Below are 23,833 nucleotides of genomic sequence, written 5' to 3' on the forward strand. Positions count from 1 at the left end.
ACTTAGATGTTTGAAAATACGTATATAATTATTAGGTATAAACTAAATTAGTTGAATTAACATTGAACACTATCAGTTTTTTTTTTAGTGTTGTTAATAAATGAATAACAATGCCTTCTGATAAACCAACAAATCAAAAGGTTGGAAGTTTGAAGAATCCGGAAATAGAAAAATTATTTTTTACGGAAGATCCTGATAAATTATTTGATGATCTTAGAGAAATTGGTCATGGAAGTTTTGGTGCAGTTTATTATGTAAGTCAATTATAGATTAGTTTAAATTAATATTAAGAAATTTATGAGGCTTAATTTGAAATTTTTAAAAATATATAGTGCTGCTAAAATCTGCACTGTACATCTTGTAATATTGTAATAAAAGTTTTTAAATGTGTTTGACATTTATATTTAATTTTAGGCAAGAAATGTAAAAACAAATGAAGCTGTTGCTGTTAAAAAAATGTCTTATTCTGGAAAACAATCAGTTGAGGTATAGTATGTCTTAAAGCAAAATTATATGATTATCTTCTTTGGTGGATTTAAGTTTAAAAGCCTACTTAGTTAGATGCTAAAAGAGGAATTTAACAAAAAATGGTTATGTAATATACTTATTTAAACTGTACTAAGTTAAAATATGTAATAAAAATTATTTTGCGTCTACAATAGGCTTTATTTAAATTTTTAAGCCTTGGCATCAAACTCTCTATTACCCCACAAGGTTACACACAAATTTATTCTCTATAAAATTTGAGATGTTTACAAATTTGTCTGTGTAGTTTGCTATAAAAGGTAAACTATTAAGAAAATGCTTATTAGTTTTTGGATAGATACTTTAACATTGTACAAGTGCTTTTAATTGTTTAACTACATCAGCAATAAAGATTTTAAGCCTTTGCAAATGTTTACATTTGACATTTTTGGATTGTCTGATCAGACTTTTATTGCCATGCCAAACTGCCTTGTTTTATAATGTAGCATTACAATTGGTAACATTAGTATAACAATGTTACTAACGTGTTGTCATATTTAAGGGATTAGTGCGGTTGCAGGGTATATTGTTTAATTACATTGCCAATTTTTCAACTTGCTTGACAATATTTAAGTGGTAGTTTTGTAGATATCACAGTAAAGTTAAAAAAGCCAAATAGTAAAATTTTTCACACTCACCAGTAAAAATGCCTTGTGACGTCATTGTTTCAATTTTATATGCTGACAGACACAGGAAAAAATCTTGATTAGCCTTTTCTTATTTAGCCAAAAATTTTGTTTAATCTTACAACCTAATCATAAAGTAACATTAGTTACCCTGACCCAATCTCGTGTTGCCTTTGGCAATTTAGAATATTATTGATTATAATTGCCCGCTAATTCAAAGCTGCTGATTATGTGTTGGTTCAGCAGAAGTTTATACCATTAATTGCAAGGGCGCTACAGCTTGAGAGCAGTGGGGGTGCCGAACCTCGGACATCATGTATTAAAACCAAGTGTTCTGACTACTACACCGAAACATCATATAGAAAATAATAATTTTAAAATATTTTTAATTAAGTATAGTGTTATTTAAAAATCAACAATGCAGGGTTATGTTGTTAAATTTAACAACCTCGTCAGGTACAGTTGGTAATGGCTGACAAACAAGTTGGAAGTATGCAAATATATTTAAAAAAAAAAACTATATGGTTGCATTATTCTTTTAATTTGTCACTTTAGCTGAAAATTGTATAAAAGGTGGGTAGAATATGATAACAGTAAACACGCAAACTGACTGTTAGAATTGCTTACTTAAAAAAATTTTTTTTTTTTAATTTTTTTATTAAGTATTTATTAAGTAAACTTCTTTTTTTAAGTCTTTTAAGTTAAAGTAACTAATAAAATTTTACTTACATATAAACTACCTGGCTGGTACAATATGTCTTAAACCATAAAATAATCCTTCTGTTTTAACAAAATATCAGTCCTAAATAAAGAAAATAGTTAAACACACCACAATTAATAACAATCTTTAAACAGCCAATTGCAGGTAAGAAAAACTTGTATTCGATCATTTCCAATAAAATAAATTTTCTAATACTTTATTTGATAAAGTAATTGAACAAATACACTTGTTGGTGTAAAACTTATTGGAGAAAATACTAACATTTTTGTAAAGCATATATAATATACCAATATAACAAACTTGTTTGACATTTATATACCTTTAACTTCGCAATAACTATATTAAGATTATAACATAAAACTTGAACATGTCATAGAAGGTTGGTGTCAAGTTTAAAACTACAAATCAAGCTTTTTTTGCCAAAATATTTGTAGTCACATTTTTTAACTTAGTGCAGTAGAAATAAATATCTACATAGATAGTCGAATTTTTTAGGTGAGTTCCCGTATAAATAAACTATTTGGTAGACTGACTTGGTATTTATATCAATTAATTTGTTTTTTTACATACCAACAATTGATTTATAAAAAATAATGCCATTTTATTATATTTCTTTTAATTTTTGGTCATAGAAATGGCAAGATATAATCAAAGAGGTTCAATTTTTAACACAAGTCCAGCATCCCAATCTTGTAGATTACAAAGGTTGTTATCTTAAAGAACACACAGCTTGGGTAAATATTGTTTAAATTTAAATATTAATTTAAATATTTTGTAAGCATATCTACATGACAATTAAGTCTAATTTAAGATGTGATAACGTTTTAGTTATCAATGGAATACTGCATAGGATCTGCCTCTGATTTAGTGGAAGTTCATAAGTCATCACTTGAGGAGGCTGAGATTGCTGGGATTATACATGAGGCTATGCAAGTAAGTTATTGATTACTGAACCTATTAACTTTGTATTTTAAATATTCCAGAAGTAAAACATTTTGTATCAAATATCTTAATAGTTATTAAAAATGTTTTTTTCTTATTTGGGGTAAAAAGGGACTGCACTACCTTCATTGTCAAAACAAAATTCACCGTGATGTTAAAGCAGGGAATATTTTACTCACTGATCAGGGACAAGTTAAACTTGCGGATTTCGGTTCTGCTTCAATAACTTCTCCAGCCAATTCTTTTGTTGGAACACCTTACTGGTTAGTATATATATGATTAAGTTAAAATAGGCTAAACAAGTTATACAACTAGTTTGATTTTAGAAAAAAAGTTGTCACGAAAAACTTCGGTTATTATAGCAAAAGAAAAAATTTTCTTTGGTTTAATTATACATAAACTTTAAGTCTGTAAATTAAACTTTTTGTTACTAAAGATGATTATATCAACCTGTTTTGTAGCAAAATAAAATTGTTTCTAGAAAGTTGTAAACTTGAAATATTTAGGATGGCTCCAGAGGTTATTTTGGCTATGGATGAAGGTCAATATGATGGTAAAGCTGACATATGGTCAATGGGTATAACAAGTGTAGAGCTAGCCGAAAGAAAACCTCCACTTTTTAACATGAATGCAATGTCAGCTTTATACCATATTGCTCAGAATGATTCGCCTACCTTAAACGATCCGGAAGATGATGGTGAAAATTTACCTAGAAGAACCTGGTCCCAATCTTTCAGGTTTTAAATAAATACACAATTAAAATAAATTTAAAGGCTTTTTGATAAGTTTTTGTCCTTAAAGTTCTGCATAAATTTATTTTTTTTAAAGGATATACATTGCATTATATTTAAAAATTGTTTATATTTTAAGTTTAAATTATCTGTGACGCATTTAATTTTATTAAAAATTTTGTAATGAAAAAATAAAGCTGGTTACATAAATAAAAATGTAGTAACAGTAATAACAATAAATGTATTGTTTTTTATACATACAATACTATTTTGGTATCTTTTTAGGGATTTTGTTGCTCTGCTTCTTCAAAAAATTCCTAATGATAGGCCAACATCTGGTGAAGTGTTGCAGGTACTTTTAAAGTTTTCATTTTTCATCAATTTCTTTTAAAATAGGCCTATTCAAAGTTTTTAAAACATTACAAAAGCCTGAAGTAGAACTTCTTTCTTTAGCATCCCTTTTTGACAAAGCCTCGCTCACAAAATGCTGTTTTCAATCTTATTGAAAGAACCAAAAATGTAGTTCGTGGTTTAGATAACTTGCAATATCGAAAAATGAAAAAACTTTTAATAGAAGATAGCAAAAAGAAACAGGTAAAATAAATTTAAGTAGATGTAATTGGTCCAGTTTATAAGAACGATAATTATATATATACATTAAAATTATTTAAATTGATCAAGTAAGTTTTCTTTTTTAGTTATTAAGTATATATTTGTAGAACTTGGAACAATCTGTTGGAGCAGCAAATTCTGGAGTTAGAAAAGGTGTTGTTGATTCAACTGAAGGAGATGACCAGTCAATGGTATTCGTATTTGTGTATTTTTATACATTTCCTTTTAATGTCAGCGTGGCTTCATAATCATCTGGATTAATTTTAACAAATTCTATAAAATTATTTTTTGTATTTGTGTGTAATTCAATAATACTACCTAAAAGCTTTTATGACAATAGGTTATATCTTTAAACTTGTTCGAAATAGTGTCTGTAAAAGTTCTAGTCACGAATACAAAATGTTGTTATTTTTCTTTCTCATGGTTAATTTGAATGCTTTGTTTAGGATGGTAGTGGAACAAACTCCATTAGTTCTTTAAGAAGCAATCCAAGTTTGGTATCTATGGAAGAAAGCAGTAGTAAAAGTGATTCAATTAACAGTTTAAATGACTCGGTTAGTTTTAAAACATTTAAATAAAATAAATGGTAAATTTGTTATTAGGGTATAATTAAAACATAAGTTGATGTTACTAGTGAATATAAGTATGATGAAAAATATTTAGATTCTTGCCCAAAATTAAAACTTAATATTTTTTAAAGTTTTTATTATTTTACATAGTTAAATTTAATATATTTCGAATTAAATGTATTTACATTGTTTATTATTCTGCTAAATCTTTTTAAATCTGGCTTTCTCTTCAAACTTGAGTTAAGCCTGGGGCAAGAATAAGGTGTTTGGTACAATAATTGTTTTTAAGAGAGATTTTCGTCCTTTTAATTGGATTTAAATATACTGTCTTGTTACTAACCACCTTACATTGTGATATATCATTTATTAATTATTGTCCAATTTAAATTTATGACCAAATATTATGTCACTTTTTAACAAATTGTAATTTTATAATATTATCACCATGTTATTTGTTATTACTTAAAATGTTTATTTCTGTTTGTTTAGGTTTTTGTTTAATTAAGATTTTGTAAATCTTATTTTAAAGTAAAATCGGTATATTTTTTAGCTATTTTATGTTTTTCTTTTTTAAGCGTTTAAGTGATTCAAGCAGTATTAACAGCCAGGAGGGGGCTAGTAGTGGGGTATCGGAACATGATGTTCCTGGAATACCGTCGGCTCATTCCACTTCATCTTTATCCACTGCACTTTATCAAACTAAACATGTAAGTTTTGGTTTGAATATGGTTTTTTTCAATTTACCTAATCTATTTTTTAAATACCTTATTAATTTCCTCAAAAAAATACTTTTTTTCTTATGATTTTATCTATAGAAACAAAATGCATTACCGGCACTCAAATCTTCGAAGGTGAGTGTATCATCTTCCTCTGTATCATCAATAACTTCACTTCATCAGCATCAACTAAACACATCAACTAAATCTGGGGATAAACCGAAGTTACAAAAAGAAAGGTAATTAAAATTTAGTATTGCACAGGAGAGTACTGTTTACTTTAAATAAATTTAAAAGTTGAAATTTTGTGGATTAAAAAAAAAGGTTTTTATTTTGGGTGTTCTGTTTAAACTCATTTCTTAAATTTTTGTGTTTCTCGTTTATATCTGTTGTTAAGGCTGGACACAAAAAAAATTATGTCAAAAACTAAAATTTTCTATGGACATTAACAAAGCCAAAAGTTTAAAAAAAAGAGAAAGACTGTAAATTTGTTATAGAGAATCACAAAGTATAAAATAAGGCAATTTTATAATAATATTTGCTAGCAAATAATGTTAAAATAATTTTTTTTTATGCAAAACACCAAATAAGCAAGTTTAAGCAATATTAATAAGAGCACCATTATTTGGTTAAGTTTATTGCTAGCAAGTATCATAAATACATAGGGACAGTTAAAATATAGAATAATAAATAGGTAGTGACAGTTAGAACATAGAATGTTAAATTGATGGGAAGAGTTGAAATATATGGACAGAATATTATATCGTTTTTTTTTTTTAATAAGCTTTAATTGTACTTGTGTATCAAAATGTGGGTATGCAGGTAAAAGAGGTGCTTAATCTATTTTCTTGCTCTCATAAAAACAGGTTTGGTTGGCTCTCATTAAAACAGGTTAATATCAGTGTCTCATGTTTTTTTAACATCAGGCTCTAAGTTTAGTTGTGTAAATTATCTGTTAACAAGCTTGATATACATATGCTGTGTCTAAACAATGAATATATTTCAAAATGTTTATTTATGGTATGTTATGTTCGTATATATTGCAAATAGTTATTATATGGTTAGGCTAATTCCAAATCAACCTTACCATCTTCAAGAATTAATGACAAAAGATCAGATAAAAAAGAAGAATGAGACTGTACTAAAGGAAAATTCGGGGTATTTTCAGCTTTCCTTGGTTTATATTTATGTTTTCGAATCAGCATCTTTAATCAATTAGTCATTTTTAGTTTTGCAATTGATTACAGGCAAAATTGCTTTTTATGCAGACTTCAGTTTTAAAGTTTTTTTTTGTTATGTTAACAACTTTAATATTTTGTTTGTTATTTTATACAATTTTTTTAAAAAATAACTTTAATGAGTATGTAAAAACATATTTTCTTGTTTGTGTTAAGCTTCCTTGGTATGTAGGTTTACACTCTTTTTAAATGTTTTTCTTTATAATAAATTATTAAGATTTGCAACAATACGCTCTGCTAAACTAATTCGACGTCAAATTGATGAACACAACGAAGACAATCATCACAGAGAACAACTTCTTGGCTACAAGAGAATGCGACAACAACATCAAAAACAACTAATCAATTATGAACAAAAACTTAAAAATGAAATGGATGAATACAGGTTTGTTCATTAAAATTTAGTTTTTTTTTAAATAACTTTAGTTGCCATATAATGTTTTGAATTTTATGATGTTGTGTCTTAATTAGATTTGGTTATAAATTTGTTAACTAGTAAATATTGTTAACGTTGTTTCATATTTATAATAAACTACTCTATATAACAAAAGCAAAGGAACAAAAAACATTAAGAGTGTTTTTTTTATCAATATATTACTTGCAAATAAATGGTTTCTTGTTTAAATCCTATTAAAAAAACTGTTTGTAAACATATTTTTAAGTGCTCTTTTTTATTTAAAAGTGTTAAATTGGTCAAAGAGCTAGAGATGTTAAGAAATCAATTTTCTCAAGAACTTGACCGTGTTAATAAACGACATCAACAAGAATTAGAAAAAGATCTTAAATCCCAATCTAGTGATGATCGAAAATTTCAAAAACATATTTTACAACAACAAGAACACGAGGTTAAGGGATTTCTTGGTCAACAAAAAAAAGATTACAAAATTAAAAAAGAGCAATTTAAAGAGGTATTTTTTGTAATTATAAATTTGTTTGTTGTTAATTTATACTTTAAGTTTAATTTCTTTCTTTTTCGTGTTTTTGTAGTTAAAAATTGGTTACTTAAAATATCAAACAAAAAACTTGTTTTTATTTTTTCATTTAAAAGTATTTCAATAACCCATTCAATACAAAATTTCTGTCCCATAAAACCAAGCCAAATATACATTAAAAGTTGTTTTTTTAATTATTTTTTAAGGATGCAAGTAATTTAAAAACAGTGAAGGAAAGAAAGACTGAATGGTACAATCACCAAATTTCAGCTCTTACCAATATGCAAAGCAGTGCTGAACAGGAATTAAGAGAAAGGCACCAACAAAATCTTGAATTGGAGTTAAGAAAATATAGAAGAAGGGCATTGTTGCAAAGACATAACCTTGAACAAGATTTTCTAAGAGAGGTCAGGTTGTTTATTGACTTAATTTTTCAAAACAAGTTATTTTGTTTGGTACAGCTTTTTTATTTTAAAGTATTTATAAAAATCTGTCTTTAAATTAATTTCATCATTGTATATTCCCATAATATGTTTTTTCTTATCATATTATAATAAGAAAGTATTTCGTGTAAATCTTTAACTTAATGTTTTTACAATTACTTGAAAAATTGGGCGGGTATTCTGGTCAAGGGCAAATGGTTGATAAGTTTGTGATTTGGCTATCTGTTTAAAATATAATTTGTTTTACTATTTATATATAAGCTGGGGATTAGATTAGTCTGAGCTATTGTGCTTCCACATCAAAGTTACTTTGTGAAAAACTTGCCTCTCCTTGCATTTTTTAGGCTTGTTGTAATTTTAAAAACCACTATCTAATAAAAACTTAAAACTGCTAATATGTACCAAACTGACTAAACATTACTTGCAATTTTTATTTAAAGTCTGTTTATATGTAAGTTTAATATTTTTTATAATACACCTTAAATATTTGTTAATAATTTTACAGGAATTAAACATTAAACAACGTCACAAAGAAAAAGAACATGAAGCTTTATTATCCCAACATGACTCAACTCAAGCTCTTGAATATAAGCATCTTAATTCAATTCAAGATCAAAGAATGGATCATTTAAAGTAAAAACAAAAATATTGGTTGTGATACCAGTTTCAAATAGTAATTTTTCTTTTGGTAAAGTAAACTAACTAGTATTGTGCATTTAAAATAATTACATTTTATTTTTATTTATTTTTTTAGATCACAACATCAAACTGAGTTATCCAACCAATTGGAATACTCACAACGAAGGGAGAATGAGCTAAAAAGAAAACACTCAAATGCAATAAGACAACAACCAAAAAATCTTAAAGTGAGTTTACCTTGACATCAACATCTTGTTTTAACGATTTATTCTGTGTTTAATTTTATTTAATTGTATGTTTTAATGTAGTCTAAAGAAAACCAAATAAAAAAGCAGTTCCATGAAACAGTAAAAGTGCAGGAAAAGCAATACAAGGCATGGAGAAATCATGTTCATGAAACTATTTCAAAAAAAGAACAAAAGGATGTAAGTTGAAGTTGTTTAAAAAATACCTTTTTTTAATATTTTATTACCATGCAGTATTAGTCTTTGCTCTTATTTCACTTATGTGGTTTAACTTGTTTAAATTAAAAACACACAAAAATTTAATTGTATTAGTATTTTTGTATATTCGCATTTTTATCAGTTAGATTAAAAATATGCATTATATCCCGTTTTAAATTTTTTTTTTTAAGCGTAATATAATTTATGTATTTAATCAAGCGGATAGTTTAAATTTAAAAAAATGCAGTGTGAAATTTTTTTATATTTAAGTAATGTCGCTTAATAAAATGTTTTTAGGTTTTAAAAAAAATGAAAGATGAGCATATGAGGAAATTGTCACTTTTAGCTGAACAATATGAGAGATCAATATCTGACCTTAACCTCATGCAAACAGTAAGTGATTTTAATAGCAATTATTTTAAAGTAACCTGTTGTAAAACAGTTTAAAAACTGTAAATTACCCAACATCGGGGATCAACTTGCTATATTAGTTATATCTTTTTTTCTACAAAATTTTGAAAAGCAAGTCACATTTAGGGTAAATTATCTGATGCACAAGAAAAAGAAAGAACCAAGTTGAAAATGCAACTTCAACAAGAAATTGAGCTTTTAACAGCCTACCAAAGTCAAGTTAAAAAGGTAACAGAAGGTCAACATGAAAAGGAACTTCGAGATCTTGAACAAAAAGTTTCACTTAGGCGAGCAATGCTTGAGCAAAGGGTAAAAAATTGTTGATGCAGAATTGTAATTTTATTTTATGAAAAACAAAATTATAAGATTACTATTCTTTAATATTTAAACTTTAAAATACATTAAAAAATTCACAAACAATATTTTTTCTGCCTTTTTTATTGAAAAAAAAATGATTGAACTTTTTTTGACTTTTGTAGATGGAAGAAGACACTGTTCATCTTGATACAGAAAGAAGTGAAAGAATAAGAAGTTTGTTGGAACAACAAGGAAGTGAAATAGAGAGGTTTGATGCTGAAAGTTTGGCGATGGGGTTTTCAACTGTGGTTATTACTAATTATGGCGACCAAGTAAGAATTTTGAAAAATTATTAGGTACATGTTGTGCATAAACTTGTTAAATTTATGGGAACTTTTTTGCAATAATTTAAGATTATAAGTTCTGTAAAACAAATGCATATAAATCTAAACAGAACAAATGCCTGTGGGCTTTTAAGATTTGGTAATTTGGTGTTATCACATATATTTTAAATGAAACTTGTTTACACAGAACTTGTAAACATTGAGATTTTGAAAAATTTGTGATGTTATAGTATTTAGTTAATCAAAGTTTTAAAATAAAATCTTTTGTAATTTGTTTACTAAAAAATGCAGTGAAAAACCTGTTTAATAAAGGTATATGTTGACCCTCATGTTCGCTCACAACAGAATGAAAGTGACACTGAGCATCATCAGCGGCATCAACATCCTGGAATGTATTCATCTGCATCAAGTTCTGGAAGTCCTATAAATCACATGACAGGAAATTGCAGTAATATTCCAAGAAGTGCCAGTGGAAGTAATATACGCGGTAGTGTCGTCAATCCTTATACAGACCAGCATAAGACGCAATATTCTAGTCGATCTAGTCGAGCTTATTCTGATGCTCAGAATCGATCACCTTCTCCTGGACAATTTATGCATCATCGGCAAACTTCAACTGGAAGTGTCGGTAGTTCACGCATTGGAATTTCTAAACACCAATCTTCTTCTAGTAACTTAAATCGAAACAACAGCACCAATGTGAGCCCCAGTATGCAGAGAAGAGTTATCTCCCAAGGTAATAACCAACCATCAAATGAACAAAACAGTGCAGTTGTAATGAAACTGGATAAGTTATCAATAGATGGAAATGCTCATTCTATGCTTCATAGGGTTGCTGCAAGTTGGTCCGGGGAAAGGTCATCTAACACGAAGACATTGGAAAATGACGGAAAAAACATTTCAACTAACATGGTTCATCATGGTTCAATGTCGTCTTTGCAAGAACCTGGTAGAACTCAGCATTTGCGTCCAACTACAGGTCATCAACGCAGAACCGGCGGAAGCCTTGATGGTGCCGATCCAACATCTAGTTTACAAGGCTCTTATCTTCACATAAGTTCAGCCAGTGGTCGTAACAGTCCAATTCGCAGAGTACAAACTTTTGCAGATAAAACTTCAGCTCAGAATGCTTACAATGGTCGTAATAGTCCAAGAATGGGAACATCTGCGCTGGGCCCATCGTTAATTTCCCGACAACGCCCAAATCCTGACCATAACCCCCCTCATCAGCAATATTCCTCCCAACAACAATCAAGTAGCCGACATCCAGGTACATCATTTTCGTCCTCTTTTCATTAAGAAAGCAATATGTTTGGGTTTTTTCCTTTAAATGAGTGAGCTACCATATTTTACAAAAAAAAGGACTCGCGCAAACATAGGTTAATTGTAAATTTCTTATGTGATTTTAACTCATTAAATGCCGGTAACAAAATTAATTTTATATAAAAAAAATCAAACTGTGCATTTGTTTAATCTACTTGTATAATTACTTTTTTATGTTTTTGCCCCTGATTGCAATTTAATATTGTATATGCTTTTATATAACTCCAGCTGATGTTTATGAAATTGTGTCAAAAGCAAAACTGTTATAATTTTAATAGTTGAAATAGCAACCATTATTTTTCTATATTTTATGGTCATTGTTCCTTGACTGTTGGTTATTTTCTTGATTTTATTCTTGCGTATATATTGTTGTTAAATAAGGTATATATTGTTTTTAAGTTTTTTGTGTTAAATCATAATATTACAAATTTTAATTGTAAAAAAACATGATTAGGGTGCAGTACATTGCTTTAAATTTAAACAAAATTTATCTTAATATAAGATTTGGTTGTTTTTTTTCGGAAAATAAACCAGTTTCTACAGCTATTTTTTTCTGCATAGACTTACTTAGTTATAGTTTATCGCAAATATTTTTAAAAATAAGTCTTCTATTAGCTGTATAGTTATAAAATAAAAATTTATTCGTTTAAAGCTAAAATTTTAATAAAAGTTTACCATTAAATCTATTGTTAAGTTGATATGTGCCCAATTACGCTTGAGGCCGCTGGCTATTTAACGTCCATAACAAACTGCTGCTTTACGTGATGTGCATAATGACTTCTGAATCAACGTTTTAATATGTACTTTTGTTGGCCTTAAAACTAAGGTGAATAATTTAAGTCCCGCTTCTTGTATATTTTTTCACAAGAGAACGCCCAGATTTTGTGCATCAATGGGCTATTTTATAGTAAAGATTATAACTGACTGACTATAAAATAAATAAATGTTTCTTAAGACCGCGTAATTTTTCGAAACCATATTTGCAGTAAATGTCGGTTTTGGTAAATTGCCACCTTCGAACAAATGCCATTTTAGGTAAAATACGAAATATCTTTAATAATTTATTAACGGTATATAAACCTTTGCAAGCAATTTTAATAAAAATTTTTTTAGTTTTTTTACCAGAATTTAAGTCGTAGTTTGATAAAAATATTTTATAGTCAATAAAAAAGTTTTTAATTTTTAAACTCAGTTTTAGGTTGTTGATATTAGGATTTTAATAAATAAACCAGCAATTTAAATGTAATAAACTAACAAAAATTCTTTTTATATATGTTTCAAACTTACTAATAGTAATATTAAAATATACATTATACCTTATTTTAAATAATGAATATCAATCATTGATTTTTAGTAATTAAACAAGCACTAAATTATAATAAATATTTAATAAATAGACCAGCAATTTAAATGTAATAAACAAACAAAAAATTCTTTTTGCATATGTTTTGAAACTACTAATATTATAATATATATTATACTGTGACTTCGTAGGAAAATTATTTATATTTATCACAATACCTTATTTTAAATAATGAATATTAATCTTTGATTTTTAATAAATAAACAAGCACTCAATTATAATAAATATTTAATAAAAAAAAACAGCAATTTAAATGAAATAAACAAACAAAAAATTCTTTTTTAATATGTTTTGAAACTACTAATATTATAATATACATTATTTGAAATAATGAATATCAATCTTTGATTTTTAATAAATAAACAATCACTGAATTATAATAAATAAACAAAAACTTATTTATTAACCCGTTTTCAAGTGAGTTATATTATGACATACAACTGACTAAAATTTAAAAACTTGATGACGACCTTTACATTTCAATAAACAGTCACCTTTTATAAAGAGATAATTAAATTTTGTAAATAGGTGGCCTGGAACGCATTGTGATATTCTACAACATACTAAAATTTAGACTTAAGGGACCAAAAGTTACAGTGAAATACAGTAAAGTTTAAACACTTTGTTATGTATATATTAGTATCTCTATAGGTACACCCATGTCCACTTAAGCAAATGTTTTTTATATCGATTTGTTTTCACAGCTTACTTATGGTTTAGTTTTATATGATTTGAATAAAATGTTTAATAGGTAAAATGGTTTTATGTCAACTTGACAGAAATTCTTTTTAGCAAATACTCCGGCAACACTGGAATGAGGGAATTTCCCACATATTTAAGCGTTGATTTTCTCCTGGATACCAAAACCTATTATTTTTAAAACCAGAAACAAAGAAGTTCCTTGATTCTGTACGTATTTTAGTTTCAAATTATCATTAGATTAAATTTTAATTGATAATATTACCATTTTTTTTATAAAGATGCCATTTTTTTAAATATGGCCACAAAAGAAAACTTGCTAAATAAATGGCACCAAAGCCTAAATAAAGCTATTGATTTTGATTCGTGGGGACAACTTGTAGAAGCTGCAAATGAATATGTCAGGTAAGTAAACAAATTGCATATATTTTTAATAATTTAGTTATTATGTTACTTTATGAAGTGCATACTCTTTATGATTTACTAGTCAGCTAGGGTTGTGTTTGTGATCAACCAGTCTGGAAAGTAGGGCAGGGTGCACGCACGAGATTTTTTTCATTAAAAAAAATGCACGCCTGGAATTAGCATTTTGCATGATGGTGTCTTAAAAAAATGTGCACTTACAGTATTGACGCCTAAAACACGCTGGTAAGCGTGCACGCACGGTCACGCATTTTTTTACGCTTGTACGCACGAGATCTCATCGAACCTACTTTCCAGACTGGGTGATCAACTAACTTTTTTTTAACTTTTTTATTTTCTGTTTATTCTCGTTGTAAAAATTCTCGTCGTAGTCGACTTTACAACCCAATAGAGTAACATCAGTTACCCAGACCCAGCGTCGAGTTGCCTTGGGCAGGTTGGGATTTTTAAGTTGGGTCAGCAGGAGTTTATTGCATTTTTAGCGCCATTCCTTAAGCATTCCAACGAATATACTATGCGGTCCATGTCAAAAAGAAAACTCTGCTTTTCTATTTATCACTAAGTTACCCTTTGTAACATGCAAAGATATTTTAAGATTCTTGGTTACAGAGAAAGGTTAGGAAACTTTGCCTTAGAACTCTTATTCTCATTTATTAATTTTTACCAGCAAGGTATAACAAAATAGCTTTTATAATAGTTTTTTTATTTTACAATAAAATTTTAGCCCACTTGCTAGGATTTTAATGCCGAAAACATATATTCTTTGAAAGGCCTTAAGTTTTGCAGTTTACTTTTCTGTCAGGCTGGTCAGGTTCAAGTCATGCACATATGCACCTGATCATGTAATAATTAAATTATTACCATCACTCATGCGAAAGGTCTAAATATTAATTAAAAACACAGCCTTGCACAATTTGTCTGCTAGATATGTGTAATAGTCACATTACACAAGGGTATGAGGCAGAGTTTGTATAATGGCTGCTGATTTGGGACTACGTTTTGGATATTTTTTTTGTTATAAGAAACGATTGTTATTTGTTTGTGCTAAATTTTAAAATAATTTGTTAGTCATTACACAAACAAAAAAAATGCAATAAATCAACATTAGTGTACTTCTTATGGTTTTTGTTTATTACATTTCCCACAGACTGTAGTTTCTACCACCATTTTTTTACTGGATCATGTCAAATTTTATAAATTTTTTAACATAGATGTAATATTTTCTTTGTTTTAAACTAAGCAACAAACAGCACAATGGCGTGTTCCATGGCTATGTTTAAACTTCCTTAAGTTTTTAAATTTATTGCTTTTTATTAAACACAGCCTTTCAAAAAAAATTTGCTTCAAGTTGCCTACACTTGAATTGGATGAAGAGCAAACCGTAATTGATTTTTTTTAAATTGTTCATAAATTTGTTAACATTGTTTTAAAAAATAGTTAAACTGTAATTTGCATATTAATTTATGTTTACTAAAATGTTTTTTTTGTTTTTAATTTTAGAAAGTCGCTGAAAGGATTTCATCATGTTTGGAGCTGCGGGCAAAGGCTCTTCAATCAACAAATGAAATCAGAACGATAAAATTGGAAGATATAAAAAAACTTTTGCCAAGTAACAATTTTTAAATTGTAATGAGAGTCAAGAATCTACCATTTTATATTTTATTTTTAATCAACTTAAGTATATTTTTATTAATAGAATAAAAATAAAACTGATTTTGTAAATTTTTATTGTTTAAACACCTTTGACAAAGAAAATTTTAACACAATTTTATGATTACTGTTTTTTATTTTTTTAGTTTTAAAGGATTTGCTTAATTCATCTTCACTGCAAATTCCAGTTGAAATAAGCATGCAAGTTGAACGCGCTAGGTATTTTAAACCGAAAATTCTATGTTAAATTACAACACTGGTTTACTGTAACCAAATTACTTTTTAGAGAAAATTCTGTATTGCTTGCTCCTTCTTCTGTTCAAACTGTTGACCCAAATTCCATAGATAAGTTTAATATAGAAAACACTGGAGGTAATTATTGATATACATTTAAAATACTAGATTTATTTTTATGATATCTATAACAAAAATCTGGATCTTTATATTTTTTTTTTTTAGTAAGCAGTCTTTTACCAAAACTTTCCTCTCAACCTGGATATAGAACACTTACTGTTACTTTAATAAAAATTGGACTTAAAAATGCGTCTCAACTGATTGATCCATACATGGTTGTTTCATGCAAAGGTTATTTACATGGTTTTGTTAAAACTTTTGTTCAATTTCATATCAATATTTAAAAAAAGCTGCTTATTTAAAATTGATTAATGAAGTTTTGTACACTATGATCATGAGCCTGTTACCTTCTAGTGAAAATTATTATATCTAGATTTATCTGGAGTAGATTTATGCCAAACACAAACAACTCCTGCATCAACTAATAGGGATGAAAAGGTTATAACTTTCAACCTAGATGTTGAAATCCAAATGTATTTAGAGAATATCCAAAGAGGTGATTGGTGTTTTGTATTTTGCAATGTCACATGTTAGTATTTCACTAGAAAATAAATGTAAACAAATTTACTGATTTTTGACAAATGTCAGGTACTGCCATATACTTTGCATTACATCATTACAAACCAAAACAGAGAGCAACAAAATTAAAATGTTATTCTTTTATGGAAGTTGATGAACTTAAGCAAGGCCCCTGCTGTATTGAATTGTAAGTTTATAGTACCATTTTCTCTTTGGTTTTAGATAACAAATTTTTTTTACTTTTCCCAAAATTTTGAGCACAGTCTGTAATAAATTTACTTGTGTTTTTAAACATTAACCAGATGTTTTTAATTGTTCTGAATACCAAGTTGTTTTTTGCTTTACTAATAAATTTTTTAGATATAAGAAGCCAATTGATTTTCGCCGGAAGAAATTAACTTTATTGACCTCTAAACCTTTATTTCTTCACTTGAACCTTAATGTAAGTGAAATGTAATATTACTGCAGTATATTATCTATAGAAAGCACTTTCTATTAATATCGTTAACTTCTAACAAAGTAATTTATACCAAAAAAGTTATTAAATCAATGTTTTTTTTTTATTGCAAGTTTATAGAATTTCAAAAATTTATACCACCTACCCTATATATTACGCAATCGTGTTATATTTAATTTGTGAAACAATTATTTATTGTATTTTATTTGGGGGGGAAAGGGTATTTGTAATTAATACCCATTTGTACATTTACAAATTTTATCTATTTAAAAGACATACCTTAAATACAATATTTTTAGCCTTTTAAACAATTTTTTTTTACAGTGAACACCTCACTAATTGTTTTATTTTAAAACTACTTGATTTATTGCCTTTAGAAATTAATAAATAAACTAAATTTTATCTTAATATTTGTGTTAAAATTATAACCAATTTTTCTAAAACACACTATGAAACACAGCACACCAATACCACTTTTAGATATTAAAAAAATATACATAACACAAGATATTTTAAAGATCCGTTCTTTGTAAATTAACTTACAAAATTGGCCACAGTAATATTATTAAAATAAATAGCAATTTATTTTTCTAAATCAACTCTTAATTATGTCAAAAAATTAAATAAGGTTAAACCTTTTTTAAATAATAAATTCGTATTAGATGCAGCTATAAAATAACAAAAAAACACTAGAAAAATAGTTTTATGTTAATTTGGAAAAATAATGTACTGGTAGTGTTTTAAAATTTTATTGCACAATCTAATATTTTATATAACAAAATTATATTGACCAACAAAAGCTTGAATATACTTGTTGCAATTGCACGTAGAACAATAATTTAGTTGTCCCATTAACTATAAGTATAAACCTAATATTTGTTACCAACACTGACACCAGACATTTAAAATCCAAACACATGCTAAAGATGATTAATGATATTTTCATGAACATAAAATTGCCATATTAGTAGCAGGGATTACAATAACTTGACTAACACATTTTAAAAATACACAACATTTTGCTGTTTAATCATGTTTTGGATCAAACTAAGAAAGTAACTTTAACTAAAGTAAGGTCTCATGTCCTTTTATAAAACCTAAATCTATATAATTTTTTCTTAATAAATTAAAGTGGGTATTGTTAATTGGGGCCAATGGTCTTTATGGATACAAGCTAAAAGGATGTTAAGGCATGTCTAAGGTGCGAGCTGAAGGAGGACGTTGAAATGTCCCTGGTAATGCCTAAAACAAATGGTAGAACAAAATCGAAATATTTTTAAAAATATAAACTAAAAATGAATTTAAAGAACACAAGGTTGTAATGCCAGGTTAGCAAAAATAAATTAAACTTAAAGGTTACCGTTGGATGTTCCAAGTAAGGTGATGAAGTCATAGCAGGTCCATTTATATTGGAACCTAGAATATAAACTAAATATTGTTAACAAATGTTCAATTCAATTAGGCAAAAAAAAAGAAAATACCATAATACCTGCTTTCTGTATACTTGTTCTATTGTCTCCAGGGGATTTCCCTGAACGAGTGTCCTGTAGGTCATTTCTAAATAAAGGCGGACCTCCTATAACTTGAGGTATTTTACCACCATACATAGGAGATGGTCTATCAACAATTTGTTGGAGAGGTCCACTCATTTCCTTATTTCTGAAAAGAGGAGGTCTATTCCTGAATTCAGGTGGTATTGGATTATCACTAAAATTAAAAGGTGGTCCCTTTCTAAAATTTGGATGTTCTGGGTCATTTAACAAATGGGGTTTAACTTCTGGAGAGCCATCACCAATACAGGGTTGTGGGGGTCCATAATTTAAACCAAAGGGTTCTTGTGATGGTTGCCTCCGTGGTAAGCTACGGAGGCTTGGAGGACGTTCTGGCCGATTCAAAGAAATATGTTCATGTAGACTTCCGTTGGGGCTTTGGCGGCCGATCGAAGAGGGACGTGGAGAAACATGAAACGGGGGCCCTAGAAGCACACAGAGAATAAATACAGGGATTTTTAAAAGAATATATAAAACCTTTTAAATATATATTGTTAAATGATATACCTATAATTTTTTATTAAGGTGAAAGTATTAAACCAATTATATTTACAAATATTTAAAATGAATTACCATGTATAGAATGTGGTTTCACAAAAAATGGAAGTTCTTCTTTTCTGTATAATTTTTGCTGTAAATCTGAAACTTTAAATCTTAATCCATTAACTTCTCTTTTTGCTTCATCTAATTTTCTTTCTGCCTCCTTGCTTGCAAGCTAATTGATAGTAATACACAAAAAAATTTATAAATTTATCCCATACTAAGTTCTACAGATAGGTTTAAACAAAAATAAAAAAAATTTGGTTACAGCAGAATACCCAGTTAGTATGAACTTTTTTCTCAAACTGATTTATTTCATTTTTCTGTTGTTTTTCAGATTCGTAGTATTCTTTTTTAGAATCTTTCACCATTTTTCGATAAATATCAAGTTGTTTTTGTAGTTGTTGAGACATGTCACTTCGTTCAACAAATTTTGATTCATTTTCTTTTCGCTCAGTTTGCTCCCTTCCAAGTTTGCTAAAGATATCATTGTTAACTTTTATAAACGCACAATAGTGTTAGTTTTTAAAAAAATTCCTATCAATATATAGTTACATAATCACACTTGTTTAAACGTGATTTTTTACCCTTGCATTTCCACTTCTCTTTTTGCATAAAATTCTTGCATGACAGTAAGTTTTGCACGTAGAAGTTGCAAGTCTCTCTCAGCATTGATTATAACATTTTTTTCAGTTTCACTTTTTGTTTTCAATTCACATACCTTGGCTATTAACCATAACATTACTTTTTTTAATAAGAATAATTTTCGAAAACAAAATACCATAAATGCAAAATTAAAAAAAATGGTTGCAGTTAAAATCAGGTTTAAAGGAATAGTCTAACCACATGTTAAATAGTATAACAAAAGTATGTGTATACCCTCTGTTTCTTTACGACTATTTTTTTCCGCTTCTAGTTCGAATTGAATTCTTTCTTTGTCAATCTTTATTTGTTTTAATCTTTGTTGAATTTGTGAGACATTTATCAATTCATTAAACTTCTCCTTCTGCAAAAGGTAATAACAGAAAACTGTTTTAAGCAGAAAAATAAATATTTTGATTTTTTGATAAACATAAAATTTATGTAACTATGTCATTCACAATTTATGTCATTTTAATTTCAATTTTAAATTAAAATCTGTTTTTTTATGCTAAACAAACGCTTAATTTAGTTTCATAAAAACTTGTCCGAAAAATAGTATTTTACTGCTTAACTTACTTGTTTGTTTTTAAGTTCTTCCTGATACAAATCATCATCCTCGTCAACAGTTAAACCTTCTTTTACTCCCTAAAAGTATTATTATAGTAATATAAAATTGGGTTTAAAATTAATTTCCAAAAATTTAAGAACCTTAAAAAAATAGATTTTTTCTGATTATGGGCTTTAATCCTAAAAAAAAATTAATTAAATTAAAGGGTGCCAAAAAATAGTAAAATCTTTGCTGAAAAAAAAATGGGGCGCATGGTCCCTCTACAACCCTAGGATCAACGCCAGTGTACCTAATATAGGACAAACATGATAGAATAATTGAAGTTTTATTAAAACAAAACAAACAGTCCACTTCTAACTTAGTTTTTCCTTATTTTGTGTGAATTTGTGCACAAGAGTGAAATAATATTTTATAATTTGGTTAAAATTTACCCTAAGTTGTAGCAAACGGTCCTTAAAAATTTCACTTTCTTTAACTTTTGTTTCATTTTCTTTTTTTGTTTTATCAAGATTTTCACATAAATCTGTAATTTGTATTTTCATTTTGTGTTCTTTTTTTTCCAAATCTTCTTTTAATTTTGCAATTTGTTCAACTCTATGTTCTTCTTGTGTCAAATGATTCTAGACCAAATTTAAAAAATGGTCAAGTAATGTACTTTATAATATAAATGCATAAAAAGCAAATTTCTCTTTTATTACCTTTGCTTCTTCAAGTTCTTTTCTACCTTGTTTGTCTTTTTTTTGATTTTCCTTAAGCTCTTTTTTAAGACACGTTATAACTTTTTCGTTTTTTAAAAGATGACTGTTGAGTTGTTTTATGTTGGTGTTAGCTTGGTGCAACTAAAAATATTTTAACTTAACTTAATTACTAATATAAGTATAAAATATATACATATTTTTAAATTAAACTTTTTTAGGGGTTTAGGCCCTACTATACATTTTACTTAAACTACACACCGAACTTTAATCTTTAAATAATAAAAATTTATTTTAAATAAAAAATCAAAAATAAGTAAATTAAAACTTTTTGTAAAACATCCTCCTTTTCCAAAACTATAGATTTCATTTGTTCGTCAAAGGCCATTTTTTCTTTCCATACTTGTTTGTTCTGATGTGATAGTGCTTTAACATTTTCCTAAAACAAAACATTCATAGTTATTTATCTATAAATGCACTAAAATTCAACAATTTTCAGACCTGCAATTGTGCTATTTCTTCAAGTGCTAAATCATTTCTTTGTCGTTCTTCTTTAACATTTTCGAAGTGTAGTTCTAACTGAAATACCAAAAAACAGTTAGAAACAAACATTTTCTAAAAAAAGTTACAAATTTTAATTCTATATATAATTGAACCTGTTCGAAAACATTTATATAAATATATACATTCAAGTTCAATTTATAGACCTACAAAAAAAACTGCTGTTCTCGGTAAGTAGCAATTTATATAAATTACAAATTGCGACCATACTTTAACATTTTAAAATGCCAACTGTAGGTTGGATATAGACTAGTTTTAAACAATTAACTAACTAACTAAGCTTAAGTAAAAGATACTTACTTCAACTCGAGCAGTTTTTAATTTATTTTCTTTTTCTAATTTTTCTTTGACCGTTATTTCCATTTGACTTTTCAACTTGTTTATTTCCTTAATCACTAAGGTTTCTTTATTTCTTCTATTTTTTGTTGAAGATCTCCATGAAATCAACCAGATCAAAGTAAAACCAATAAAAAGAGTAAGTAAAATAACTGGCCAAGGAACTCCATAAATATCATTTTGATATTTTTTAGGAAGTAAAGACAGCCACTAAAAAAATTTTTTTATAAATAATAAACTTTAACCTCAACTTTTAAATTATATAAATTGTAAATTTTCTTTTATATACCTTCTTAATTGAACAATAATGGTTTAAATAGCGCATTAACAAATGGAAAACCTGGCTCTTTACATATACTGTTTTAGTTATATTATTATTGTTTATAAAGTGATATGTTATATTTATAAAATTTTGTTAAGATATAAAAATTATTTACACATGTTATTAATTTTTGACAAAAACTATACATCCTTAACATTTATTAATATAATTTTTAATTAACTTGGTATTTAAAAAATAAATTGCTTTGGTTACAATAAGACAAAAGAGATGACAAAAAGGCAAACTTTTTTTTCTACATACATTCTAACCAATCTTCTAAAATCTTTAATTCTATTGCTATGTAAGTAGACCATTGGTATAACCAATGCTTTCTTTGCTAAAGACATTTGTTGTTTTTTTTAGATAATGGATTATATTACAAAGGCTTGTTTTGATTATTTCTATTTTAACTACAGGTGTACATTTATTTATTTAAAGTTTATATTTGTAAAGAAGAATAGAGCAACGGTACCTAACTCTTTTAGTTTTTTGAACACTTTTAAAATTTTGACAATGAGATTGATTAATAACACAGTTTTTATGTAATCAAAAACTAAAATATTTATTGCTTATGTCATTTTGAATACTATTCAGACTTTTTATAATCAAATAAAATTTTTTTTATGGCAATTAAAAGGATCTTGGCGCTGTTTTAAATAATAATCTCAAGTCGTCTGTCTGGCTACGGACTAATTATCTATTTGAATTGTTAAACTCTATATATTTTATTAAACCAAACAAAAAAAATTTAAATGTTTACTTACAAATGTAAATATTTCACAAGCTTTGGAATAAGTTTCATGCAATGCTGCATTTAAATTAGCAACAAGAAGAGAATCCATGTTATATATTTCTAAATCTAAAGCACCAGTCTGCCAATGTAATAGGCATATAAGCTAAACGCAAAACGAAAACAATTGTCAGATTATATGATAAACGTTCTGACCCTACATCTGAAAGATAGCAGTTTTTATACAGCAACGCTCTAAGCGTTAGTCTGTTAGTTACATTTCGCTATCTTTTATTTATATATATCTTTATCCTTAATTGCCCATATTATAAATAATAATATTTCACAAATACTTATGTTGCTGATTAGTGCTGGCTCAGCAGGAGTTACCGTTTATAGCGCCTTACTTAAGAGCGCTACAGAATGAGAAGAGTGGAAATTGAATCCACGTCATGGTCAGATGGTAGTGTAACAGACAGACAAGTGTTCTTACCGCTACACCAGACGCTGCCAATTATCTAAAGAACTTCACACTAGCTAGAAAAATTACATCGCGGTATTTAAACAACGTTATATTAGCTACACTAGTCGGCTAGTTGCATTTTGTTTCAGTCTTTTTTAACGATTTGATTCAAATTCCTACACGTTTAACATGGATTTCTAATTTGTTTACAAAAAAATAATATGCAGAATACGAAATACGTGGCCCTACTTAAAACGCGGAGTTCCATATTACCACTGTCTTTCTGCCAGAGAGTAGCAGAGAATTTTGCGTGGGCGTATATGCATTAAAAATATTGATTCCAAATAGTTTTAAATCGTACAATAAAAAAATTTAGACATAAAATACCCCCCTTACATTTAAAAAAGTTAACAAAATATTACAAAGTGGTCAAATACAGGTTTAAACTT

At 27.6% G+C, this 23,833-nt stretch overlaps 3 protein-coding genes across 7 annotated transcripts; 2 read left to right on the plus strand and 1 right to left on the minus strand.

Moving 5' to 3' along the window:
• The first annotated feature begins 96 nt into the window (after positions 1-96).
• On the plus strand, positions 97-12,113 carry LOC145751449 (serine/threonine-protein kinase TAO1-like). Of its 5 annotated transcripts, none has more exons than XM_082567593.1 (23): positions 97-254; positions 415-486; positions 2,505-2,606; positions 2,701-2,805; positions 2,926-3,077; positions 3,321-3,551; positions 3,831-3,897; positions 3,999-4,139; positions 4,265-4,348; positions 4,604-4,711; positions 5,302-5,433; positions 5,542-5,681; positions 6,508-6,600; positions 6,898-7,065; positions 7,363-7,588; positions 7,819-8,019; positions 8,561-8,688; positions 8,810-8,921; positions 9,003-9,119; positions 9,435-9,530; positions 9,675-9,857; positions 10,028-10,177; positions 10,502-12,113. In XM_082567593.1, exons 1-23 carry the CDS (start codon positions 111-113, stop codon positions 11,486-11,488), a joined length of 3,939 nt encoding a protein of 1,312 aa, XP_082423719.1. In that variant the 5' UTR covers positions 97-110; the 3' UTR covers positions 11,489-12,113. The 5 variants fall into 5 exon arrangements, with proteins under 5 accessions (XP_082423719.1, XP_082423720.1, XP_082423723.1 ...); XM_082567594.1 differs by having other exon boundaries at positions 10,535-12,113; XM_082567597.1 differs by having other exon boundaries at positions 10,481-10,621.
• A 1,603-nt stretch (positions 12,114-13,716) lies between these two features.
• On the plus strand, positions 13,717-17,341 carry LOC145749375 (axin interactor, dorsalization-associated protein-like). The gene is made up of 10 exons (XM_082565124.1): positions 13,717-13,784; positions 13,856-13,979; positions 15,321-15,378; positions 15,498-15,606; positions 15,794-15,866; positions 15,934-16,019; positions 16,107-16,232; positions 16,375-16,497; positions 16,590-16,707; positions 16,881-17,341. Exons 2-10 carry the CDS (start codon positions 13,873-13,875, stop codon positions 16,975-16,977), a joined length of 897 nt encoding a protein of 298 aa, XP_082421250.1. The 5' UTR covers positions 13,717-13,784; positions 13,856-13,872; the 3' UTR covers positions 16,978-17,341.
• LOC145749374 (transport and Golgi organization protein 1 homolog) lies at positions 17,156-23,612 on the minus strand. The gene is made up of 15 exons (XM_082565122.1): positions 23,415-23,612; positions 22,956-23,087; positions 21,834-22,079; positions 21,474-21,551; positions 21,301-21,411; positions 20,976-21,116; positions 20,709-20,897; positions 20,286-20,354; positions 19,947-20,073; positions 19,655-19,793; positions 19,346-19,544; positions 19,101-19,242; positions 18,467-18,952; positions 18,338-18,393; positions 17,156-18,219 (listed from the first exon to the last, which is right to left on the minus strand). Exons 2-15 carry the CDS (start codon positions 23,031-23,033, stop codon positions 18,163-18,165), a joined length of 2,118 nt encoding a protein of 705 aa, XP_082421248.1. The 5' UTR covers positions 23,034-23,087; positions 23,415-23,612; the 3' UTR covers positions 17,156-18,162.
• Between the last annotated feature and the right edge of the window lie 221 nt (positions 23,613-23,833).

Source organism: Corella eumyota, chromosome 4, assembly GCF_963082875.1.
Source record: "Corella eumyota chromosome 4, kaCorEumy4.1, whole genome shotgun sequence".
Taxonomy (NCBI): Eukaryota; Metazoa; Chordata; class Ascidiacea; order Phlebobranchia; family Corellidae; genus Corella; species Corella eumyota.